Genomic DNA, 26634 nt, shown 5'->3' with positions numbered 1-26634 from the left:
GAATGGTAAGGGGGAGGAGAGGAAGAGGGGAGAGAGAATCTCAAGCAGGCTCCAAGCTACACCCAGCTTGGAGCCTGACTCCAGGCTTGATCTCAGGATCCTGAGAACATGACTTGAACCAAAACCAAGTCTGATGCTTAACCAACAGAGCCACCCAGGCGCCCTGAGTACCTACATTTTCAAATTACTATGACTGGTAAAGACATTATAAAGCCTATAAAGAATTTATAGGACACGGTCTGACACAAAATAAGTCTCAGTAAATATTAGTTCTTATTTGTTTATAATACATAGGGGTGCAGAAGATGCTGTGGAACAGTTTTTTTTCCTCTTAATTATTTTGTTTTTAAGATTATTTATTTGAGTGAGAGAGCGTGCGCATAAGCAGGGGGAGTGGCATAGGGAGAAATAGATCCCCCGCTGAGCAGGGAGCTCTGGGGAGGGGCGGGGCGGGGGAGGTGGGGGTTGATCCCAGGACTTTGAGATCATGACCTGAGCTGAAGGCAGATGCTTAAGCCACAGCCACCCAGGTGTCCCTTTCTCTTAATGGTTAAGTTCAAACTAGGTTAATTCTCATATTTTAACATATTCTATCACTCAAATTTTCTCCTGCCTTTTAAGATTTTATTTTATTTCTTTTTTTAAAGATTTTATTTGTCAGAGCGAGCGAGCACAAGCAGGGGAAGCGGCAGGCAAAGCAGGCAGAGGGAGAAGCAGGCTCCCTGATGAGCAAGGAGCCCGATGTGGGAACCAATCCCAGGACCCCAGGATCATGACCTGAGCCGAAGGCAGACACTTGCAAGCAACTGAGCCACCTAGACATCCCAAGATTTTATTTTTTTAAGTAAAATCTACACCCAGTATGGGGCTCAAACATGTAACCCCAGGATCTAGAGTCACATGTTCTACTGACTGAGTCAGCCAGGTGCCCCTCAAGTTTCTCCTGCTTTTGCTTGAGTTTTTCTCACTGGTATCTCCTTCTGGTAATGGTTCTTGACACCAGCTCTTTTGCCATATTGTTCTGGATCTGTGTTAGTGAAACAGAGCCATCATGATCTAGGAGATCCTCCAGGAGAACAAAGGTAGTTGTGGAGGAGAAAATCTCCTGACAACTTAGATTCAGTAGTTAAGGAAACAAACATGTGAGTAAAGGCAGTTTTAGTCTCAAGGTAGCTAGCAAAAATTCAGGGCATTAAATGAAAAAACACTGGGTATTCTCTCACCCCCTAAGCAGGAAATACGCGGATCTCCTTGGTACTAGGTGGATTTGTTTCTATAGGGGTTCCATAGTCTTGTTTCTGCTTTTTTCAACACATTCTCTTTATGTTGACTGTTTTATGCTTATTCACCCAGTTATACTCGAATGAAAATGATAGTCCCAACTGCCAGAAAAGAATTTCATTTTCTCTCTCCCTAGCTATCTGGTCCAAATGCTTAGAGAGGAACCTGAGTAGGTCAATTTTATCATTTCTCACCAGGTACTAGTGATTTGGCCATTTAGGGGAATACTTTTGCCATAGTTGGTGGCCAGAGGTGGTGGGAATCATGAACTTCCCCTTTCTAGGCAGGTGTTTTGAAACGTGTCCATTACAGAGAATACTCAGCAAGTATTGACTTGTTGAATTTTACTTTTCTAAGTGTACTATATAGCTCTCACTCTTTATTAAAATATAAGCTTCCAGTGTGATTTAATATCAACTCAGTGATACCCTTGTGTTTTGAATTTGGTTCTTCTGTACAAGCACCAGATAACTGGTGAAGCTGATTCAAGTAAAGGGACATTCATTGTAAAGACACACTGAACAGTTAAGGGACAGGAATGCTAGCAAAGTTAAGGCCCAGAACCTAACGACAAGGCTATCAAAACTTGCTTCTTTTTTAGGTCTTTTATTCTGGACTGCATGGCCTACTGTGTTACCTGCTTCATTCTGCTCTTTGATTTTTTAATGTTCAGTAATAGCCGCTTGAAAGACTGATAAATTGTTATTTGTGCCTAAGTTTTTTACCCCCTCTATGTTGGCTGGCAGAAAAGAGACAAACATCTAAATGGTGAGGTAGGAAGAGAATCAGGAGATAGGAGTGAAGGAATTGTGGAAGGTAACTTTAATTGTGTAAGGTAACTTTATAGAGATTCTTTTAAAAAACAGAACTGGAAGAACATGGGCTTTAGCCACTGATTTTTTTTTTTTTTTTTTTTTTGCGGCGGGGGAGTGGGGGAGAGAGTGCTTCTGAATGGATTTGAGAATGGAGTGGTAGTTCCTCTGAATTGATGACTTAGTTGGGAATTGTTTAGAAAGTAATTTAGACATTTGCATGATCTAGGTGCTTTTTGAGGGGTGCGGGGGGAGGGAGAGAATCCTCAAGCTGACTCCCTGCTGAGCTCAGAGCCTGATTGGGGGTGGGGGGGTGCTCAGTCTTGACCCTGAGATCACAACCTGGACTGAAATCAGAGTTGGATGCTTAACCCACTGGGCCCACCCAGGTGTCCCAGATCTAGGTACAACCAACCCCTACCCCCCCAAAGAAAGGATAAAGTAGGGCTTCTTGGGGTGATGGGAAGTGATGCGGTTTTGGAATATATGTGAGGTTTGGTGGGGGGAGGTCCGGAGCTTACGACCAAGAAAGAATTTGAGACGTCTCTGGTTTAAAATGGTGGTTTATAAAGCATGGGTCCTTGTCCCCGTGTTAGGGTAAGTAAAGAAAAGGGAGGTTTCAGAAGAACTTTCATATGCTAAAGAGGACTGACGTACAACAAGATATAAGAGCCATCGTCAAGCTTGTTTCTCCCCCAGCAAGGTATTAACATGAAAACAGTTGGGAGATTCCTGGAAGAATGTCACACACATCCCACCCAGAGGGGAGGGTGGGGTGGGATGGGAGAAGTTGTGCATATTATGCTTTGTCTTCAGCTAGCCCCTTCTGCTCCCTCATCATTTCCTGCCTGAGCAATATTTACCCTTAAATCTAAGGTTGTTGAAGGCAGAAGATCTCATTTTCTGTAACGTCCTCTCGCTGAATAGGGGTGTAGAGATGTCCCTACCTAGGGGAGTTACGAAAGGGGAGGCAGCTGAATCTAAGGCTGACAGGAAGTCAGGAAGTATCTCTGTGTGTGGTAAGAATCATCTGTTGACGTTAAGTCATCGTAGGGATGGAGTCTCGCACTAAGTGGAGAGATACTGAAAAAGGCAACACATTAAGATTAGTATGGCTGTAAGGCAGTAAAGTGACCCTTAACAGATTTTTTTTTAACATATAATGTATTATTTGTTTCAGAGGTACTCTGTGATAGCAGTCTTATACAATTCACAGTGCTCACCATATAGCACATACCCTCCCCAATGTCTTATCACCCAGCCACCCCATCCCTCCCACCCTCCACCACTCCAGCAACCCTCAGTTTGTTTCCTGAGATTAATTCCTCATGATACATGACCCTTAATAGTTGACCATAATCTTCCTCTAAGCCAGGAATTAACCCATCATTAACGGAGAGAGAGAGTTTGATCTATTTAAAGCACCATTTGAGTATTCATGTCAGTTAGAAACCCAGAAATAGGGCGCCTGGGTGGCTCAGTCGTTAAGCGTCTGCCTTCGGCTCAGGTCTTGATCCCAGGGTCCCGGGATCGAGTCCCACATCGGGCTCCCTGCTCGGCGGGAAGCCTGCTTCTCCCCTTCCCACTCCCCCTGCTTGTGTTCCTGCTCTCGCTGTCTCTCTCTGTCAAAAAAAAAAAAAAGAAACCCAGAAATATTTCTCTGGTAATCTGGAATGTATACACAGCATTCTGTTTTTATGATTGTACAAGTTCTACCTTGTGCAACACTTAAAACATCTAATGCCATTCTATTTTGTAAAACTGTTTCACGCATTTGTATTCCTTTAGTATTTAATAGAGAAAGGCTATTTTCAGTGTCATTCAGGGCTTTGACCATGTACGTATTAGAGCTTCCCTGTGCCAAACATCCTCCAGTCTCAAAAAGGGAACAAAGATGGATGCTAGGTGGTCATATCAATGTAACACAGAACATGTCCACTATTGTTTTAATTTTGGAAGGTTAGCTGGGTTTGTAATGGTTTTAATAATGCCTCCGTGCATCCAGGCAAAACCCAGAGTACAGCAGCACCTGGGGGAAGCCATGGCCACAATTTTTAAGAGTCGCATAACCATAGGAGCCAGCTGTCTAATACTGGGCCTCTTTGAAGTGCAGTCAGGATATCAAGGGGTATTCGGTTTTGGAGGGCTATCCTTTGAATTTGTGTAATAATTTCAGGGTCATATTTGATTATCAAGCCATAATTCCCTTTTTAAAATTGCTCTATGGGCATGGAGGACTAGGGAAGCATATTTAGTCAGTATGAATATTAAGATTTTGGCAATTGCCAAGCACGAGTGCTATAGCATACCCAGCTTTTATTATTCCTTTTTCCATGAAACTATTGCCATCAGGAAACCAACTGTCATTTGCATTTTTTTAATAGGGGCATCTTAAATCTGGATGACTAGAATAAAATATCTCTGAAGTTATGCTCTATATAGAACATGGCCAGTTCCAGGCATAAGGGTAGATGGGTTTAAAATATTTTGGTCATGTCTATAAGCATTGTCTGGTGTTTAATAAGTAGGCCTCCCATAATCTATTGGTGGCTTTTGGACTGTTCCATAGTGAACTTTGAGGTGCCTTTTACCAGGAGGGCTGTTGTATGCTTAGCTAAAGCCTTTGTTTGCAATTGTACGTCAATAGAGGTGGCTCAAGCAAACAACATGTAAGCCCCATCCAGCTAGGATTTAACATCCACAGAGGTTGGTTATCAAAACAAATTTTTCTAAGGAGTGCCTGGGTCGCTCAGTCGGTTAAGCGTCTGCCTTCAGCTCAGGTGATGATCCCAGGGTCTTGGGACGAATCCTGCATCAGGCTCTCTGCTCTGCAGGGAGCCTACTGCTCCTTATGCCCTGCCCCCATGAGTAAAAAAAAAAACAAACAAAAACCACCCTCATTTTCAGAGATAGCCAAATCAAGACTAATCTTTGCGAAACAAGTCCCAATTAACAAACCTGGCCTAATTATTTACATAAACTCAGCAAGAATGATCATATAGATTTTTTAGAATCTGCTTTGCTGGAACTTTTCTAAGGAATCTCTAGGTTGAACTTTTAGTAGTGCCTCAGGCTAGAAGCCAAGCCACGTACTTGCCATCAGACATGCCTGTAATACCTGTAGATGTGGGCAGATTCCTCTTCTCGAGGTCCCCAATATATCCTGAGGTTCCCGCACCTGCCAGTAAGTGACATTCCTTACTCAGTTGGTGAGGCTGTTGGGAACTCTGTAAGCAAGGTATCAGTCCAACATTTCCAAGTGGCTTTATGGCTCCAGGTTTCATAAAGTCAACCTTATTCCTTAAAGCGGTTCAGTCATATCTGAGTCTGTGCATGTCTTTCTCAAATAGGACATTCCAGTAAGCCTTGGTAAAATAACCAGTATTTTCCAAGTGTGTCCTGTTACAAGGAGAAACAGATTCTTATGGAACTTATGGAAATGACTATAATTGCCATGGAAGAAAGAATACTGAACTGAACAGAGGGTTCACATAGAAGTTAAATGCTTCAGTTTGTCTACAAATGACTATTATACTCTTGTTAAGTCATAGGTATCTTATTAGTTTCCTTAATCTAAAAGTTAACATCTAGAGTCACAAAACGGTAATAATCTTTTAGTTCATTTAGTCCCATGTTACTAATTCTTGCTTAATTTAAATGCATCTTTTGTTCCTTCTGGAAATTCTTACCCATTTCAATGGTTTTAGGATTTTATATTGAATACCTGTGTTTGTCCCTAAAAGTCCTTTATATGTATCTCCTTGAAGATGAAACATTTTACAAGAGAAGAATAGTAACTATAAATGACAAAAACTCAGAAATGGACATGGTTAAAAAATCTGGAGAGGTTACAGTATGACTGGCAAGGCTGTGACACACGACACTTCAGTAATCAAAGCACTGAGTGATGGTGATCTTCTACCATAAGGTCACATACCGGACAAGCCTGATTAGACTGTTCATGATTTAAATCTTGGGGAAGTTTGTTAAAACCTTAGAAAGTTTTTAAAGCACATGCCTAAATAGGATTAGGGATCAAAGACCTGATAAAGGCAAACATAGAAACTGGGTTTCTGAGCAGACAAAAGAAAAAAATCTTTTACATTTTCCTATTAAGAGCAGATCAAAGATTCCAAGAAAACTTGTCTTTTGAACAGAGAGAATTTTAATCTTACGCCACTGTACTTTGAAAAATCCCTTTATTTTCAGCTTTCTGACCACACCTAAAATTCCTTTCCAAAGATTTCCCATCACAAATCTTCTGCAACTTTCTTTTGCATTCAGATTTTGTCCCAAGCCATTTCTTTCCAAACAAGCATCTTATTTAGGACAAAATTACCTTCTTTTACCTTAAACAAAAATGCATTCCTATTCCTTATATATCTTTCTTATATATCTCCTACTTTTCTACATAACAGAGTTGTTTCCCTTATTCCCATCAGTTTTCATTACATTTAGCAGAATTTTGCACTCCTAGAAATCTAAGTCCCCAGTGAAAACTTTAGTAACCAACTGTGAACTGTTAACACCAAAACTACATTTTATTTTTTTAAGGATTTTTATTTATTTGACAGCGAGCACAAACAGGGTGAGCAGGAGAGGGAGAAGCAGGCTTCCTGCTGAGCAGGGAGCCTTGTGTGAGGCTCGATCCCGGGACCCTGGGATCATGACCTGAGCTGAAGGCAGACGCTTAACGACTAGCCACCCAGGCGCCCCAACACCAAAATTTTAGATGGCAAATTTGTGAATCAGTTAAGCACAAAGCATGTTTACCAACAGACCCAAATATCCTTCGTTTCTTTGCAATAAGAAGTCAGAAGCGCAAACCTATATTCAGTAATTAATGCTTTAGCACTTTTTATCCTATTTGGAAAAGACCTAGATGTCCAACGAATTCAATCACATTTATCACCCAAGCAGAACTTTATTTTTTTAAAAGATTTTATTTATTTGACAGACACAGTGAGAGAGGGAATACAAGCAGGCAATGGGAGAGGGAGAAGCAGACCTCCTGCCGAGGAGGGAGCCCAAAGTGGGGCTTGATCCCAGGATCCTGGGATCATGACCTGAGCCGAAGGCAGAAAGACGACGCTTAACGACTGAGCCACCCAGGCGCCCAAGGAAAACTTTTCTAAAGTTTCAGGTTGCTGAAGACTTTGAAAGCTATCTTAACAGTTACCCATGAAAACTTGAGTCAGACAAGATTAACCATCATTTTAAGTCATCTTTTTGCTAACAAATTGCAACAGACTTAACATGAATTTGACCTTCAGCAAACCTCAGTAGAATAAAAGTTTTACATTTAATGCTGATTTTTTAAAGACATGTCTATCCTAATTAAACCAACAAACTTAAAATTAGTTTAAATACTGAATATTCTACCTTGGCCACACCATTTTCCCATTTTTTACCTGGTGGGGAAATCTGGAGTGGGTGGTGTTAAGTCCAGGGGGGTGCTCTTCTTGATGGGGTTTTGGAATATAGGTGAAATTCGGTGGGGTGAGGTCCGGAGCCGACGACCAAGAATTCTTGAGACATCTTTGGTGCCAAAGGATGGTTTATTAAAGCACAGGGAGTGGACTGTGAGCAGGAAGAGCTGCTGTCCTGGGGTTTGGAGGAGTGGCTGATTATGTAAGGAAAAGGGAGGTTTCAAAAGAACTTTCATATGCTAAAGAGGACCGACCTACAAGATACCTGCAAGATACCCGAGGCCTTGCCATTGTCAAGTTAAGGTTGTTTTCCTCTCTAGCAAAGTATTAACATTAAGATAGTTCGGCGCTTCCTGGAAGAAATGTCACACATATCCCACCCAGGAGTGGCGGGTGGGGGAGAGGTTGCAGGGTGTCAGCTTATGCTTTGTCCTCAGCTAGCCTTCTGCTCCCTCTTGATTCTTGCTCCTAGACTGTAAAGGAGGAGCCATGGTGCCTGAGGCACTGAGGATAGTCTAGAAGCCAGTTATGCAGGCCACACCCAAGGTGGTGCGGAGAGGAGGAGGGGGAGAGGGAGACCGGAGAGGCAAAGTGTTGCCAGGAGACAGAGAAAGGGTTCCAAGTTCTTGATCTCATCAGCTCCAGAGGAGCACATGCCATGTTTTCCTGCCAATAAGGGGGAATAGGCAGTCCATGTTGGGCCAGAGAAGACAGGGAATTCCCCTGAAACAAAGGGAGTTTCGGCAGCTGCTTGGGAATATTCCTTAAAGTCCTCGTCCCTAGGTAGACTAACCACAGATGGCTCCAGTTATAGCCATTCACCCAGGAAATGAGTGAGGGAGAAGCTCCCACATCTATTAGGAAGAACAGTGAGAGAGATAGTCAAGAGTCCCCTTTGGGATGGTGTGAGTTTACTCAGAGGCCTATTTAGATAATTATCACCCAAAATGTCCGGGGAGTTTACAAGCTGACGCATTTGGGCACACACATTTTGCAAGAGGCCCTTAGGTCAGGGTCCTGGTGTAGAGCAATGAAGGCGTAAGTATGAGCAATGAAGGTAGCACCTAGGTCCATTTGCCCTATTTCCTGCAGAGATCTGAACCAGAGACCTGGTTGAATAGATCCCACTGAGGCCACGCAGTGTTACCGGAGCTCAGACCTTTCCTAAGTTTTGCAATCCGAATTGTGTCCAGTGGGTTAAAAAGGCATCCCAAGGGAGAGTCCTTGGGAACTGAAGAAAAGAGAATGTCCATTACCTAGAAACCGCGGCCCCCGCTGGCGTCCCACGCACAGGATGTGTATGTCAAAGGTTCCTGGTGTCAAAGCAACCCAAGGGCGCCTGGGTGGCTCAGTTGGTTAAGCGACTGCCTTCGGCTCGGGTCATGATCCTGGAGTCCCAGAATCGAGTCCCGCATCGGGCTCCCTGCTCAGCGGGGAGTCGGCTTCTCCCTCTGATCTTCCTCTCTGTCTCTCATTCTCTCTCTCTCAAATAAATAAATAAAATCTTTAAAAAAAAAAAAAGCAACCCGAGGTGTCCCTAAACAAAATCACTATGATCAATGCAGCAGGTAAAAGGCCCCTGTAGGAGGGAGGCCTGCCCTCCTCTCTGCTTCCCAGGTGCATCCTAGGCTACATACGGGTTCCTGGCATATGGACTGAAATACCGTGCCTTGAAGAACCTGCTGTTTTTCACCCATGGAGAACACTAGAAAAGTTTTACAAGGGGAAATTACTGATGTAATTTTGTAGCTTAAGTAGTTAGTAGAGGACATTGACAGAAAACAGTAAAGCTAGAAATCCGTCATGATTCTAAGTGATATTGCAACACACGTGGTCCTCAGAGCCAGCTTCCCCAGGAAACGGTCCCCGGTTGGGTTTTAATTCCATAAGGTACTGGTTTCAGCCAGCTCCTAGTGGAGGTCCCATGGGCAGAAGTGGCTAGACCAGGGATGTGAAGGGGATCACATTAGATCAATCAGGAGGAAACGTTTCTCACATGGGAATCTTAAGATTGGCAGCCGCGCTAGTCACTTAGGTGGCTGTCCCGTGCCCAAGACAGACAACTTTGTATAAGAACAGGAATAAAGAGGGGCATCAAGTTTCTGGGTCTTTTTTGTTTTTAATTTATTTATTTGAAGAGAGAGAGCATAAGCAGGGCAGGCAGAGGAAGAGGGAGAAGCAGACTCCTCACTGAGCAGGGAGCCCCAGTGAGGGGCTGGATCCCAGAACCCTGAGATCCTGAAACCATAACCTGAGCTGAAGGCAGACGCTTAACCGTCTGAGCCACATCGGCGCCCCAAGTTTCTGGGTCTTATTACCGTCCTGGCCAAGGTACTAACTTCTAGCCAGGCTTTCTCCTCCCCATAAGTAGCCATGGGCTAGAGGATTGGAGCCTGAGCAATGGACATGAAAGTGTTTCTGTAAGACTGTACTCCTTGAAGAGCCCCTGAAATGAGAGTAAAGGAAGAGGAAAGAAAGTATTCACCAAGTTTGCACCGAAGCTGAGTTCAGATGTGAAGACTCAAAGCCCCACGTTCAGGTGCCATATGATGTGGTTTTGGAATATAGGTGAGGTTCCGTGGGGTGAGGTCTGGAACCCACGACTTATTGAGACCTCTTTGGTGCAAAATGGTTGTTTATTAAAGCAAGGGGACGGGACCGGTCGGCAGAAAGAGCTGCACCGGGATCTTGAGGAGTGGTGATTATAAATATACTCAGGAGTTGGGGGAAGTAAGGAAAAGGAAGGTTTCTTTTTTTTTTTTTTAAGATCTTATTTATTTATTTGACAGAGACATAGCGAAAGAGGGAACACAAGCAGGGGGAGTGGGAGAGGGAGAAGCAGGCTTCCCGCGGAGCAGGGAGTCCAACATGGGGCTCTATCCCAGGACCCTGAGATCATGACCTGAGCCGAAGGCAGACGCTTAACGACTGAGCCACCCAGGTGCCCCAGGAAAAGGAAGGTTTCAAAAGAACTTTCATATGCTAAAGAGGGCCGACCTACAAGATACCTACATTGGGCTCCCTGCTCAGTGGGGAGCCTGCTTTTGCCGCTCCCCCTGCTTGTACTCATGCTCTCTCTCAATAAATAAATAAAATATTAAAAAAAAAAAAGATACAACATACCGGAGGCCTTGCCATTGTCAAGTGAAGGTTGTTTTTCCCTCTCGCAAGGTATTAACATTAAGATAGTTGGGAGCTTCCTGGAAGAATGTCACACGTGTCCCACCCAGGAGTGGGGAGGTAGGGAGAGGTTGCAGGGTGTAGGCTTATGCTTTGTCCTCAGCTAGCCTTCTGCTCCCTCATCGGAAAGGGCAGGTACTTTAGAATGTGATTATTTTAAAATAAAGATTTGTAAGGTGCTACTTTTGCTTAATTTTTAATTTTCCAAGTGTGATATATAGTTCTGGATTTCTCTTTTGATTTTATAACTTCCTGTGTGGTAAAACATACAACTTAATTTGCTGCATTTATAGCTCTAGTTAGGACAGGATTCCTGAGAGGAGGAGGCAGCTGTTGAGGCTTTCAGAAGAAAGTTCTGGGATCTGGGGAGTGGAAGGGAAACTCAGAAGCATAGGGTATGTGTATTGATGATATCTGTGGTGGGATGAAGCTAGGTAGGTAGGTCAGGCAGTAAAGTTCTTATCTTGCTTTGCCTCTTTAGTAGAGGGAGCAGGAGATGCCTTTGTGGGGAGGGGCAGCAGTGTTGAGAAAGTTTTGGATGGTTATGAGAAAGTTACATGTTACTGGCAAATAGCCCAAAGAGGAAAACTAGAAAATAGATTGGTGAAACCAGAGGAGATAGGGAAGATCAGTTAGTGGAATGAAGGACGTCTTACATTTAGCAAAAATGGAAAAGGAATTAGTAAGTAGTGCTAGAAATTAACAATAACCTGGCACTCAAATTCTAGAGAAGGGGAAGGTAGAGTACGAGAAGTGGGAGAGTGTTCTGTTGTGATGGGAGCATTTGCTCTGATTATAATTTACAGCCACCTTTTCTCCTTTATGATAGAATGGGCTTCTTTGTTACCTGCCTAAAGTATTTCTGTTCTTTGATTTCTCTGGATTCCTGAACCATCTTCCTTTGGTCATTAGTTTTGTTTCTTAGGAAGAATTTGTGTGCAGAGTCGGTCTGGTGTCGATGACCATACCAGGTATAGCTCCTGTTGTAAACAGTAAGTTCCTGACTAGTTAAAAACATTTTTGTGAGAATGATTTGGTTTATCTGGTCTAGTCACCTGTGGGCAATTGGTTTATAATGGAGTTTCTGGATTAGCACTGCAAACTTTGAAGAGTGAGGCTCCTTCTCACCAGTGTCTACAGGAGTTAGGAGGGAGTACACCGAGGGAAGAGGAAGAGTGTTCCTCCTGTAGGGGAGGCAGAGGGAGACCCCTGGAAAAGACAGAGGGCTGCAGGAGAGGAGAGTTGAAGAGAGGGAGAAAGAAGACCTGAGCAAGCTAGGAAATTAGGAAGTGAGAGAGAGGGAGTGAGAGAGATGTGATAGATGGGAAGATCATATAGAAAGGAATGCAAATTGCTCCAAGGGCAGGATGGGCTGACTTTGAAGGTGGGGGGAGGAGACTGGGGAAAGCGAAGGCAAAAAGACCGAGAGAGCAAACTCCTCAAAACCCAAGCAGAAAGGGGAGGTCTCTGTGATCTGCGGGTGGTAACTTCCAGTGGCTGCCTTGGAGGCAGCATGGTTACATAGGAAGGACATTGCATTATGAATTGGAAGACCTGGATTTAGATTCTGGCAGTGCCATTTAAGTGCTCTTCCCTCTTAACAATAGTTGGGAAGGGCATTTCTTGGAGGCTTAGTTTTCTCATATTTTTTTTTTTTTAAGATTTTATTTATTTCTAGAGGGAGAGAGAGAGCGAGGGGAGGGACAGAGGGAGAGGGAGAGAGAGAAGAATCTTGAGCAGACTCCCTGCTGAGCACAGAGCCTGATGCAGGGCTCCATCTCACAACCCTGAGATCCTGACCGAACCCAAACCAAGGGTACAGATGCTTAACTGACTCCAGGCGCCCCTCCCATCTTTTAAATGGGAATGATAGCTGTGACGATGTGTTTGTGATGATGACCTGAATATGCATACTGCATGTTCTGTACCTTCCCTTACTACTCCTACTTTTTCCTTGGGGGAATATAAATAGAATTTCCAACATTTTTGGTTAAAGCTCTTTGTAGATTTTTGGATTTTCAAGAAATGCCTAGCTCTAGTTAAACATACGATTAGATTCCACAGAAAGAGCTAGATAGAGAGTTTTTACGCATTTGATATACATGCTTTGTAAATGTTAATTCTGGTCTGCAGGTTCACAGTCATTTCATCTGACATTTGTAGTTTTCCAGCCAGTACCCTGTCCTCGCTCCCTCCCCGGCCCCCCCTTACCTTTACTACCTGCGGTTCCGGAGCTCCTTCTGTGTGTTACTGAAATAATGGAAACACCTTGTAACGTGTTCATTGCTTCTGTTTCAAGGCCCTTTGAAGTGGTTTTACCGCAATAAAAAGCTTTGTCTCTATGTCTCTTTGTTCTCATTGGGCTGAATTTTAGCTTCATTTTGAATTTTATAAATTTACATTTTTAGCAGGCATCCCAAAGCTGTTTTGTCTTAGTGACACAATGTGTCATTTTGTGGCATATATCAGCTCTGGGTTTTGAAAATACATGATTTAAAACAGCAGTGCGACTGTATTTTTATGTAGTGTCAGTTCAGTCAAATTAAGATTATTGGGTGATAAATAGGAAGCTGTTAATAAAATCCTTGAATTGGTTCTCTTACCTGTATTCCAGGTCATGCTCTCCACACTCCTCCCTCTCCCTGCCTGGCCTTAGCCTCACCTCCTTCTTTGTATGTACCCACTGCTGGCAGTTGTATACCTACCCCGGGAAGTAGTGGTGGTCAGATGAGGGGGTTTGGGAGATTGCTGCTTCAGGCACTCGGCTGCCGTCTTTTTCCGGTAGGAAGAGGAGACTTCCTCTTGAATAAACAAGGGGCTGTCCTCCAGCCTCAGGCAGCAGGCATGGCTTGCCTCTCATAACTGAGAGCACTATAGAATATTGGACAACACAGGTTTTTGAATTATGATTGCTTTGAATGAACTATTTCACACTTCATCCTTGATCTAACCTTATCTTGTAGCAATGACCTTAGAGATGAGTTAATTGAAGTCTGGAAAGATTGTTATGATGTGGGTAGTACATTTAATGATGGGTGAAGTTTGAAGGGATTCTTGTGATACGTGCTGTTTTTTTTTCTCCTGGAGTTGAGATCCCAGGAGCCCCCAGAAATCTTCCAACATGGAGAAATGTTGGGGCACTCCGTTACATAGTTTGTAGTACCTTTCCCTGAGGTTTATCAAAGAATAGCTGGGTCACATCAAATAAGTCCCTTGGTTTCTACTTGCTGTTGGCAGTTGGGGGCAAGCGCGTGGCCTTTTTAGTCTGTAGCCATGTTCAGGTCACTGATCATATGTCATTGCCCTTCAGATTATTGATCTTTACTTCTTAAATTAAAATGTATGAAATAGTTAACAGTTCTCTTGTGATGGAATAGCCTTTTCCTGGATTATGTGTTTTTCATGTTTTGAAAAAAAAAAGGGAACGGGAGGGGAGAAAACAGGGGTCATTGGCTTTGAACCCTGATGATTAAAGGTAAGTGAGTATTTAATGTCAGTCACTTGATTGTTGTTACTGTCTTTGTTAGTATCTGAAAGTAAACATAGAAAAGCCTTTCAGTTGTGTTTAATGTGTATGTGAAATTCAAGATACTAACTTGAAATTTTCCCCTTCTCTATTTTGAATGATAGGTACGTTCTATGGATGAACTGAATCATGATTTTCAAGCACTTGCTCTGGAGGGAAGAGCGATGGGAGAGGTAAGTGAACTGGTGTGTCAGAAAAGTGGGACTGTTTTTAAGGGAAGTTTGGAGCTGTCTTTCATCAGATGTGTCTGAATTTAGTCTCCAGAAGTATGTGCTTGCTTTTCCTTGTTGCCATCCTCATGATAGAAGTGGGATATTGCAGAATTTTACCAAAATGATCTCATTATAGGAAGAATGTTAACCTTACCCTAATGTCTTAAAAACAAAACAAAGCAACCAAAACATGAGCACAAATTATTAATGATTATATTAACCAGTCAGTTGTAAATTGAGGCTTTAAAATTTTACAAAATAATTTTATATACATCAGATGTCCTTACTTTTGCCTCATTATCCAGTTGCTAGGTTCTTTTTACCGTGGAAGGGAGTCTTAGATTGGCCGCTAATCAGAACATGTTGATAACCTATTTTTAGAGTAGTGCCATTTTCTGAGGAGGTTGTTTAGAGCTCCATTATGAAGAGGAAACTGTTAGGTTTCTGGTGAAATAATTCCAGAAGGTAGAGGCCTCAGTCAGTCCTCCCTTACCTACACAGAATTACAGAACAAGAATTTTGGTTTGTTTATAATGTTTAAAATTTGCAAGAACAAAATTTACTGTCACCCAAACTTGGATAGGGAAGAGTGCCATAAATCTAAAAGAAATGGGAGTATAAAGTACAACCGACTTCTGGTGATTCTAGTTGTTGACAATAAGAATGTATTGGTGATAAGGTAGAACATATAGTTTGAATTAATAGAGGTATGCTAGGTTCTCAAGCTGGTGGCATATGCTTGTGGTTCTCTTGTTCTGGAGAGTAACTAGGTTTTTTTCTTCTGTTTTATTTTTTGCGTATCCAATATTTAATAGCTTCCACATCTGTTTTAATGTTTTGAAGGAGGGAAAATAGCTGTATTCTGGATTCTCTTTTATACCAGTCATTAAATACATTTTTTTCTTTGATTTAGCAAATATTCTTTGATCTAGGCACTGTGCTAGGTTCTGAGGATTCAAAATTAAGGTAATTCTTCTCCTGATTTGTAGTAAATATTCATTGACTGCCTTTGTGGTTAGGCATTAGTTAAACTCTTTTGGTGGTTTTGGTTTTGAGAGTCTTGCTTCCTCTGTTACAAGATTTTGTTTCCAACTTTCTGAATCATCTTGTGGTTGGAGTCCCAGTGTCCTGTCATCTTGGATTATGGGTTTTGGGCCTGTTCTTGTTTTTCCCCTAGAGCTTTAAGAGAAGATAGGTAGGTGGCTTTATGTCTCCTGTACCTGCCTAATATCATTAAAATAGTGCACAGCAATAAACCTTATATGGTTATTGGGGAAGAGATTTTTCTCAATTAGCTTTTGGAGCAAAATTTGAACAGAAAGTTAACAGATGAATCAGATACTAAGTATAGAGGGGAAACCATGTTTATCTTGTGGTTTTAGCCTGGTCCACTCTACCAAAAATCTAATCCCGGATTTTAAAAATTAATTATACAAAATAAAGGAATACCGTTTGCTGTTTTGTACACAATACTTTATAATCTCTAAAGGCTTAAGTCTAATTGAAGAATAGTGAACAGAATTGAGTTAGAAAGTTGATTTTATTTAAATGACGACAATATTTTTAAGTCATTTTTCCCTTCCAAAAATGCCTTTTCCTCCACAAGGTTTCCAAACCTCACTCTTCTTTTTTTTGTTAGAAATGTTATTTTTTTGGTATCCATATATAATTCCTCAGACCTAGATGTAGGCATATGTAGATAACCAAAGTATATTCCAGCAGTAATGCAGTGTTACTCTTCCTTCTGCATTCCTCGTTATTTATTCATAGAGTAATAATAACTACCATTTGCTCACCATGTATTCCATAGGTCCTAAGGGGTCTGCATGCATTGTCTCATCAATAACTCTATCAGGATGGATCTATTATCCAGATAAAGAAATAGGCTGAGATATATGAATTAATTCGCCCAAGATCACATATGATGGATTTTGGGATTCTGACCTGGCTTCCTCTCCAAAACATGTTTCCTTAGAGTAAATGAAGCCAATACTTATAAAATGATTGATGGTAAAAATCTCATCTTGGTAAGCTGTATAAAAATTGATGTTTTGGGGGAGGATTAAAAAAAATGCCTAATATGTGTTCCTCCCAAAATACAGATACTGAAGTTATTTAAAATTTTTTAAAAAAATTTTTAATTATTAATTTTAATTTAATTTATTTTTTAAATAGACTTTATTTTTTTTTAATATTTTATTTATTTATTTGACAGAGAGCGATAGCGAGAGCAGGAACACAAGCTGGGGGAGTGGGAGAGGGAGAAACAGGCCTCCCGCCGAGCAGGGAGTCTAATGGCAGGGCTCAATCCCAGGACTGTCCTGAGCCGAAGTCAGATGCTTAACGACTGAGCCACCCAGGTGCCCCTAATTTAATTTTTTAACAGATTTTATTTATTTATTTGAGAGGGAGATAGAAAGAGCACAAGCTGGGGGGGGGTGGGGGGGGAGAGAAGACGACTCCCTGCTGAGTTGGGAGCCTGATGCAGGGCTCCATCCCAGGACCTAGAGATCATGACCTGAGCCGAAGGCAGATGCTTAACCAACTGAGCCACCCAGGCACCCCAGAAGTTGTTTTTTTAAATTAATATTTATTTATTTAAAGATCTTATTTATTTATTTGACAGAGAGATAGCACAAGTAGGCAGAGCGGCAGGCAGAGGGAGAGGGAGAAGCAGGCTCTCCTCAGAGCAGGGAGCCCGATGCGGGGCTCGATCCCAGGACCCTGGGATCGTGACCCGAACCGAAGGCAGATGCTTAACCAACTGAGCCACCCAGGCACCCTGGAAGTTCTTTCTTTTTTTTAAGCAAACTCTACCCCCAGTGTGGGGCTGGAACTCATGAACCTCAAGATCTAGAGTCACAAGCTCTACTGACTGAGCCAGCCAGGTGCCCATACTTTTTAAATTTTATTTTATTTTTTAAAAGATTTTACTCATTTATTTATTTGAGAGAGAGAGGGTGGGCGTGAAAGCTGGGAGAGGAGCAGAGGGAGAGAGACAAACCTGAGATCATGACCTGAACTGAAATCAAGAGTCAGATGCTTAACTGAGCCACCAAGGCACCCCATTGGTGCCCCTATTTTTTGAAAGCATAACCTACTGTTTATTCACAGAGGAGACAAACTAAGTATAGAGTGAAGTTTCTGTACTCAGGGAGCTCTGTAGCTAGTCAAGGAGGCAGTGAATACGTATGACAACAAAAAGAATGCACAGTGTTTGCTATGTATGGTTTGAATTTAGGGAAGGGAGTGATCAGTATTGGCCAGACTAGTTTGTGATTACTTGAATGGAAGAGTGTAAGACTTGGGAAACATTTTCTGGTTTAGTTAGGGTCTGCAGAGGTGCAGGATGGGATAATTTTTTTTTTTTTAAGATTGATTTACTTATTAGGGAGAGGGAGAGCATCCTCAGTTGGACTCCCCCATGAGCGTCGAGCCAGTCGTGGGGCTCCATCCCAGGACCCTGAGATCATGACCTGAGCCGAAACCAAGTCAGGTGCTTATGACCTGATTGAGCCACCCAGGCTCCCTGAGAACGTGTTTTTGTTTTGTGTTACAAGGAAGAATGGCAAAAGAGAAATGAAGAATTAATAATATAAGCACAGCTTCTAATTAGTTTAACTTCATTAAATTTCCTTCCCTTTAAGCAATGAAACATCTCTGGGAGAGGGGTTGTATATAAATATAGTCTTTACCCAGGTGAACACTAAAATTTGAAGTAAATTGCATTGACTTTTCAGCCAGGCACAGTGTATTTTTGCTACACTTACTACATGTGTATTGGTGTGGGTGTGTATGTGTGCTTGCACTTGTGTGAATCTTCATTAGGGTAAACAGTACCTATATCAAGAAAGCGTGAATCTTTAGAATTGAAAGAGAATTGGCTCCATTCAGAGTAATTGATCTCTGGTTAAGTTAGTACTGCTTGGCTCTTGTTAACATTTTTTTTCATCAAAGCCAATACTAGCCTCTTGGTGTCACTTTGCAAAATTTAGAGCATTTCTTAGTTGAAATCTTGCTAAGAAGTGGCTACTAAAAACATCTCAAACCTTGCTGGTTGTCTGAAGTACAGTTGTTCTTAGCCGAAGGACTCAAAATGCAAGTAAATGCAAGTGCTTTACTTGCCTTTTATTCTTGAAAGTCAGCATAAAAAAGGAGATAGTAAAATGTCTTAGGAGTAGGGCCAGAAATTATTTTCAAATATTTTAGCTAGGGCGCCTGGGTGGCTCAGTTGTTAAGCGTCTGCCTTCCACTCAGGTCATGATCCCAGGGTCCTGGGATTGAGCCCCGCATGGGGCTCCCTGCTCCGTGGGAAGCCTGCTTCTCCCTCTCCCACTCCCCCTGCTTGTGTTCCCTCTCTCACTCTCTCTCTCTCTGTCAAATAAATAAATAAAATCTTTAAAAACAACAAATATTTTAGCTAGTCTCCTTGCTGGTCACTTTCATTCAGCTTCAAGTTGCAGTCCTGAAAATTTAAAGGTACATCGTGGAGCAGCTTTTTAAATTTACATATGAAAAGATGAGCCTGTTAGTTGAATATTTAAGAGTGTATCTTTGTAGTACTGAGGAAGGCTCACTAACCTTGGGTTACTGGACTTGGTTTCTACATTGGTTTGGTTTAGGATCTTGTAGGACTTATTTGTTCCAGCTGTGGGAGGGCAGCAACGTTATTACTTTCTATGTCCTAAAAAAGGATGGATTTGCCAAGGGCAGAGCTGTTGGCAGAAAAGGCACCTTCTGCTGCATAATTGGTTTTCTCATTTTTAAAAACTGAGGACTTTTTCTGTTTAAGATTCCTTAATGTTTTACATGTAGGAAACTTGACCACTTTCAGGGACGTTAAGATAGTAGTGATTATTTCAGGAATAAATGGGATGTATTTAGATAATGTGGCCCTTCATCTTTGTTTTAGAAAACTGAAGCCATAGAAAAACTTAGAATAGACAAGTTTGTAAACCTGAGGAGGGAGATCTGGCAAGTACTCTTGTATGTGGGGACATAATGAATCCTGTCTTGTTCCCTGGAAGTAGAATAAGGTGAGATTTATTTTAAGTAAACCTACAGATTCTCCATAGACATTACATAGGCATTCTCTCTGTAAGTGTAAAATAGCAGAGTGGCTAGTAGAGGGAGGGATTTGGAGAGCTGGAGAGCTCCTCGCTCAAAGAAAGGTATAACTTGGCGATAGAGCTCTCTCTGGACCCGAACTCTGAAACCACCGTCCAGCCGTGGCTTAGACGTTCATCTTCTTTGGACTTTGCTTTTTCCCATCTGAAGACAAAGATGTTGGACTAGTTTCCCAGGACTATTTCAAGTCTAAGATTTTGGAGTTTGCCCTTATTTCTCTATCTTTAAAAAGATAGAAAAGAGGAACAGTTCTACTTTTTCTAGGATATGCCAGAGAGCATCTAAAAGATGTCTTTTTAGAGTGTCTTCCCCCTTGTGATGAGGAGGTTCTGTAACTTTTCACTGGGTTTTCTAAGTGACTCATTCACCGGTCTGCACCTGTCTAAGGCACTGAAATGTCTGTCTCTAAGGGCTTCTGGGTGCTAATTTTGAAATCAGGGCAAGTGGAAACCCGATGTGGATACCAAGTCTGTTAAGTTCTTTCCCACATCTTTCCATCATGGCAAACAGAATGGCTCATGGAATTGGAGGCTTTTTGGCTGGCTAAAAGTACTTTTAGGATTTATAGCCCAAGAAGGGCTACCTTACGCTGGCAGCTTCTTGTACCTAGAGTCCCATAAGAGTAACCCAGTTGACTCCAAAATGGATTGAATTTTGGAAAGGTGATATATTGTCTGCCAGCAAAATCATGCATCCTTTCTTGCAGAAAAGGGAAGAAAAATTAATAAAGCCTTTGATGTATTAATGTAAAAACACCTGACCAGTGTAATGAATCCTTTTTTCCTCAAAATGTACCTTTGAGTATGGACAGGAATGGTAAATCTGCCTAGTTTCTTGAACCTTGTATTGATACCATGTGGTTGTTGGGCATTTTTGGCATCTTGCTATTGTAATGTTTACTTCAGAGAAAACATAGCCAGACCAGGTGATCTGGAGGAATGAGATCTTAGTTCATAACTTTGTTGTATTAGATTAGTGACTATGTGTTAGAGATGAAGGGACCTTTTAAAGAATATCGTTTGGGGAAGTTCCTGGGATCCATAATAGTTTTGGGATTGCGCATTTTGAAGAACAAGATAGAAATAAAGTGTCTTCTAACCTTGAGAATGTGGATGCATCTGACGTTTGGAACCTGGTTCTCAATTCTGTCCTGTCACTTTGAGACCTGTTTGGAACCCCACTCATTCCAATATCTGCCTTCTATCCTATATTGGGATGACTAGACAGACCTACCATTGTGTATGTTGAGCTGTCTTGGCAATGTTTGAATGCAGGAAAACATGTTCTTTTGCAGCAGGATGTAACTTATCCAGTGGATACTTAGTCTCTCTTCATTAAATTTCTCCCCTTTTATCCTCCTTTGGCTAAAATGTGTTCATTCTTTTCATCCACATCACTACACTTTATTTGAGGGTAAGCCAACTAAATAACTACAATAATGCATTAACACTTTCCAAGATACTTCGGCATTGATTTCATTGCTTATGTGAATGTCCCAACAGATTTTTGGGAGATATTTGTACCATGGTTTTTACATGAGGAAAATGAGTACCAAGGTCAAGTGACTCCAGCTAAGGTCATGAGTATTCAAGGTGTGGATTTGACTCCCAAGTTCTATTTTGTTAGGCTCAGGAATAGTAATAGCTGCAATATATCGAGCATATATGATTTTCCAGGTGCTTTGCTAACCACTTCATATACATTACAGTTTTCACAGGGGTACTGCAGTGTTATGACGTCCTTTAATAGACCAGGCAAAAAGGGATTAGAGAGGTTGAACTCACATCTTTGTCACTCCAAATCTTGGGTTTTTCTGTTATTTATTTCTGCATGTCCAGAGTCTACCCATTATTTAAAATCTAACTAGAGTAAACAGCTCCTCTATAATTTTTCTTCCTCTAACCAACCAGAAAGCTATGGAGAGGAATTAAAGTAGCAAGTTATTTGTGTCGTTCTTATGGCTCTAGTTTATTTTATATGTAGTGATTTGTGTAAATGTTTTCTATTTCCTTGCACATAAGTTTGTTGAGGGCAGGGATTCAGCCAATAACATACTTTGTAAACAGTGGCTGCCTAATATATGGTGTTGAACGAATCTTACACAAATACTTTTTTTCTAAGCATGGATTCCTCTTTATTTTCTCTTTTATTCCAGAAGTTGATATTGCCCTCCCTTCAAGGGACCTTAGTTCAATTCAGTAAATATTTATTCCCTGTATTCTTTATTCAGATTACTTTTCCATACCGAGGGATATGGGGTTGTGAAGGGGAAGATGAAGAACTAACAAAACTGAAAAGCCTCTATTCATTCACCCTTCTCTGCATATTTTTACATTTTCAAACTATTTGATTATTACATTTGCTAAGACGAGTACATCAGATGAATAGTAAATCAGCAATGCTGTTACCATCCAAGTTGAATCTGACATAAGGGATTTATTATAAAGGATCTTTTGTTTAATATAGTTGTAACTACATCAATGGGACACTTTCTCTGGGCCATCTGCTGAGACATGGAAATACCCTCATTATATATACACAACCAGACATAATAGTGTTAGAAAAGAGGAATTACTTTTGTTGTTATATTTCTTGTTCAAGTGTGTATTAAACAGTATTGTGTGTAATTCTCTCTTCCACTATTATTTTGCTGATGAGGAACCAGAATTAACCAATTAATCCGTTCTCTTGATTGATTAATGCAGTCTGTGATTCTCATAGGAAAGCATGTAGAGGAAGTAATTTTCTGTATCAGTCTTCCTGGTATACATAGTAGCCATATCTATGAAATTTTCATCTCCTGGAGTGCATGAAAAGGGAACTTACCCATATCTGGTACACTGAGATCTTTGTCTTGTCAATTTAAGAATTAAAAATGCCCTGCGGCTGACTGGGTGTGTGGGTGGGTTTAAGTATTTGCTCCCATCTTGAGGCAAAGGACTCTCTCTTTTCTTAGTTGAGCTGTTTCCTGCTTTGCGGATATGAGGTGGGTAGGTCACGAAGCAAATCTAGATGTTTTCATGGTTTTATTCATGAACTTTACAGGTTTCCTAAGTGAACCGGAGGCTTATCTTTTGCACATTGGGCTCTTACGTGCTACTGCAGGAATCATTTATATAATGATTAAGTCTAGACCTAGTGTAACATAAGAATGTGGTTATGTTATAGGTCAAACCATATAGTTTATACGTGTACAAAAACAAACGACCTTATCTATAGGTAACCTATAGATAGCTACCTATAGGTAGCCAAGGTAACATAGTCCTCTGTTCCCTCACATCTGTTCCTTTATCCTGCAGAAAAGCCTAGTTCACCCTGGCATTTCTTCATTTTCTGAACATAGTTTACGGTCGGTCTATCAAGTTTTACAAGAGAGCAGAGCAAAGAAATCTCGTTTGGCCCTGTTCCAATAATTTGAAGGGGGAAGGTACACAGAATTTTACTTTCAGTGGATTGGTGGAAAGGTGTGCAGCTTGGTTTGGAGCTTGCCCCAGGGTAATTTATCACAAAAGAACATGGAGATTGAGGTGCTAATGGTATCTCTGAATTTTTTTATGTAAGTGTGACGAATGTCTTGTGTGTGTTTCATTTCCCACATGAAGTCATTCACAGTGATTGTGTTCTCTGTGTGGTCAAGAACTGCTGCGCTCCTTTGAAGGGTGCACTGTGGAGTTCAGTCATCAGTTGAACTGACTGCAATTCTGTCGAACCTGTGGTTGTCCTAAAATTTTAGATTTACCAAATTCTTTTTTTTTTTTTTTAAGATTTTATTTATTTATTTGACAGAGAGAGACACAGCGAGAGAGGGAACACAAGCAGGGGGAGTGGGAGAGGGAGAAGCAGGCTCCCCGCCGAGCAGGGAGCCCGATGTGGGGCTCGATCCCAGGACCCTGGGATCACGACCTGAGCCGAAGGCAGCTGCTTAACCAACTGAGCCACCCAGGCGCCCCTGATTTACCAAATTCTTATGTCTACTTGATTGGTCTTTTTGCTCATACTCTTCCCCAGCGACCCACCATGGATCTTCAGCGCATTCTAAAAACTTTAACTTGTGAACTTAAACTCGGAATACCATGTTTGTATATACTGGGGTCCTGTTTTCATCTAGACTTTGCACTCAGTTGACTCTACAGAGTAGATTCCTGGTTAAAAGAATTTCAGTGATAGACATGCTTATGCATACTTACTGACATCATTCTTGATCATCATAATGGGCTGCGAATCCTCGTTTTTGAAATTACATAGTTTATTTTATTTTATTTTATTTGCGAGAGAGCAGAGCATGCAAGAAAGAACATGAGTTGTGGGGGGAGGGGCAGAGGGAGAGGGAGAAGCAGACTCCCCGTTGAGCAGGGAGGCCGCATATGTGGGACTCAATCCCAGGACCCTAGGATCATGACCTGAGCAGACCCTTAACTGACTGAGCCACCTAGGCACCCCCATTTTTTTTTTTAATGCTTTGCAAGCTGAGAGAGGCATCTAAGCAGCCATTTATACCTTCCTTGCCCCATTTCCACAGGTCCCTTCTCTTACTGTTTCATGCCTAGTTACTGCAGTGGCCTCTTTGCTTAGCTTCTCAGCATCAATTTAAGTTGCCTTCACCCCATTTTATGGAGTAATGTCAGATTAATTTTCTGAACTTAATTTTTATGATGTTATTTCCTGTTGCTGCCCCAATGCTTTGGTGACCCATGAAGCCTCACTGGTCACTGGACTAATTGCCTTTTCTACCTCTCCTTACTGCTTCCCTGTCCTGCTGTCCAGACTCCTTCCTTCTTGGTGGGCATGTGTCCCACCTGCTTTTCTTTCTTTCTGTCTTTGCTCTTTTTGGAGAGTCCTTCCTACTGTCTTCTCACTCTGAACTCTTCCCCCTCCTCTCTGGCAGTCCTGACCAGTCCTTTTGCCAGTGTAGTGTTCCTTTCTTCATCTGAAGTAGGTGGTGAAGTTTAACAGTCTGAAGTACTGTATGCTTCTCTTAGAATGAAAGCCTTCGAGCTATATCACTTTGACTCCTGATAGGTTTTTCTTTTTAGTTTCCTCTTTGGGTGAAGCGTGTATTTTACTACCTTTATTTCTAATTTCTAGTAGTGGCTACTACAGGCTGTGCATTTCAGGGCCTGTTCAAGTAATACTTTACTTTTTGACATCAGTATTTCAGATGCTGAAACTCTTGAAATTTTTCAGTAGCCAGAAAAGCAGTAGGGGTTTTCCAGATGTGAGAGAGAAAGTCAAATTTTACCTCATATTGGCCAGGCCTAAGTGATTTATGTCATTTCATCCTTAGTGGTGGGAGTGTTTCTAATGTTATTAGATGTAGCTATTGACCGTGCTTATGAAAAGTGCTTAATAGCTGGAAAATATTTTTCAAAAAACCTGTTAATTTTATATACCACATAATTATAATTATGCAAAATATTAAACTTTTCTTTTTTTAAAAGGAGTCCATTAAATTTTAACCAAAAGAGATATTTACTTAAGAGAACATTAATGTGGAAATTTGTTTTCAGTAGTGAGCCTCTTGATACCTAGATGAACAGCTTAAGCAATAATTACTAGGTGCCAGGTTCTGAATCTGCCTGGTAGAAAAATGTGAAAAAATTATACCAAATATTGATTCTTAGGGTTTTTTTTTTTTTTTTGATTTGAATGTAATGAAGAGGGCAAAAATGTTTTAACATTTAAAAATAATCTTTATATATAAGTATTGCCTAACTGATTAAAAAGAATGCAGGGCACTTCCTTAATTAGTAGATATATAAACAGGAAGTTTGAATTGAGAAGATCCTATTCCTTAACTGAAACTGAAAGAGAAAATATACTTATTTTTTTTTTTTTAAAGATTTTATTTATTTGAGAGAGAGCGAGCAAGAGAGAGAGCACGACTGGTGTCAGTGGGGGGTGGGGAGGTGCAAAGGGGCAGAGGGAGAGGGAGAAGCAGGCTTCCCGCCGAGCAGGGAGCCCAATGCGGGGCTCCATCCCAAGACCCTGGGATCATGACCTGAGCCGAATGCAGATGCTTAACCGACTGAGCCACCGGGGCACCCCTATACTTATTTTTAATTAAAAAAATAACTGACTTGTGATTAAACCATTGAACACATTCAACATTCCTTATGTAAGCTACAGTTTTCAGAGTGGATTAGATGTTATTATCTGCTTGCTTGGAAATACTTGAACCATACGGTGAGCTCTCTCCTTAAAATTGCCACTAACTTTTGTTACTGTGAAATTAGGTTGAAGTGAAGACTGTCTGCTTAAGAGAAAATGCCTTATTTGTAGTGAATTCCATACCACTATAATCTCAATTTTTGTTTGTAGAAAATCAGTTCTAAATCATAAAAGTATATTATATTTTGTAGCAAATCATTCATAATCCCACCATACCAATAAACACCTATTTCAGTTTTTATTTTTTTTTTTTATGGTCTTGATCCAGAAGGGAAGGGTACACAAGGAGAAGTAGTCTTTCCACATGCAGGTTTGTATTTTACTTTTAAAAGTTAGTATTTTTTTGTGACATTACTTACAGTCGTCATGGCTGTTGTGGGTGAGCTTCCACTGTTGTACCACAGCTACCTTGGTGATCATTTAGCTTGCTCCCAACGTTTGTGCTCTTAGACTTTGAATGTAAGAGGTTTCTTTTTTTCCTCTTGAATTGTCCTTTTGCTGTTGAGCTAAATTCTCAGGAACGAATGTGACTCTTGATGTATTTATTTTCTGAACCCTTTCCCAAAGAATTGTCCTAACAGGGAATGGATGTACCTTTTTTAAAAAAAGTCTTGTAAAGTATGTTGATGTATACTTTTATATTTAAACTGTTTCTTGTTAAAGCTTTTTATTTATTTATTTATTTATTTATTTATTTATTTGAGAGAGAGAGAATGAGAAACAGAGAGCATGAGGGAAGAGGGTCAGAGGGAGAAGCAGACCCCCCCGCCGAGCAGGGAGCCCGATGTGGGACTCGATCCTGGGACTCCAGGATCATGACCTGAGCCAAAGGCAGTCGCTTAACCAGCTGAGCCACCCAGTCGCCCTCTTGTTAAAGCTTTTTTAATGACTTAATGAGT

At 41.2% G+C, this 26634-nt stretch overlaps 1 protein-coding gene across 13 annotated transcripts in view; it reads left to right on the top strand.

Annotated features, from left to right (window-relative positions):
- The window catches only part of PUM1 (pumilio RNA binding family member 1), a 137847-nt gene that overhangs the window by 33967 nt on the left and 77246 nt on the right, over positions 1–26634 (top strand). For all 13 annotated transcript variants that reach the window (XM_027618859.1, XM_027618160.1, XM_027619114.1 and 10 more), the window contains exon 3: positions 14333–14401. In XM_027618859.1, the coding sequence (XP_027474660.1) occupies positions 14333–14401 (69 nt within the window). The remainder of the gene's footprint in view (positions 1–14332; positions 14402–26634) is intronic.

Source organism: Zalophus californianus, chromosome 4 (genome assembly GCF_009762305.2).
Source record: "Zalophus californianus isolate mZalCal1 chromosome 4, mZalCal1.pri.v2, whole genome shotgun sequence".
Lineage (NCBI taxonomy): Eukaryota > Metazoa > Chordata > Mammalia > Carnivora > Otariidae > Zalophus > Zalophus californianus.
Note: the sequence above shows the minus strand (reverse complement) of the source record. Positions and strands in the feature narration are given on the sequence as shown.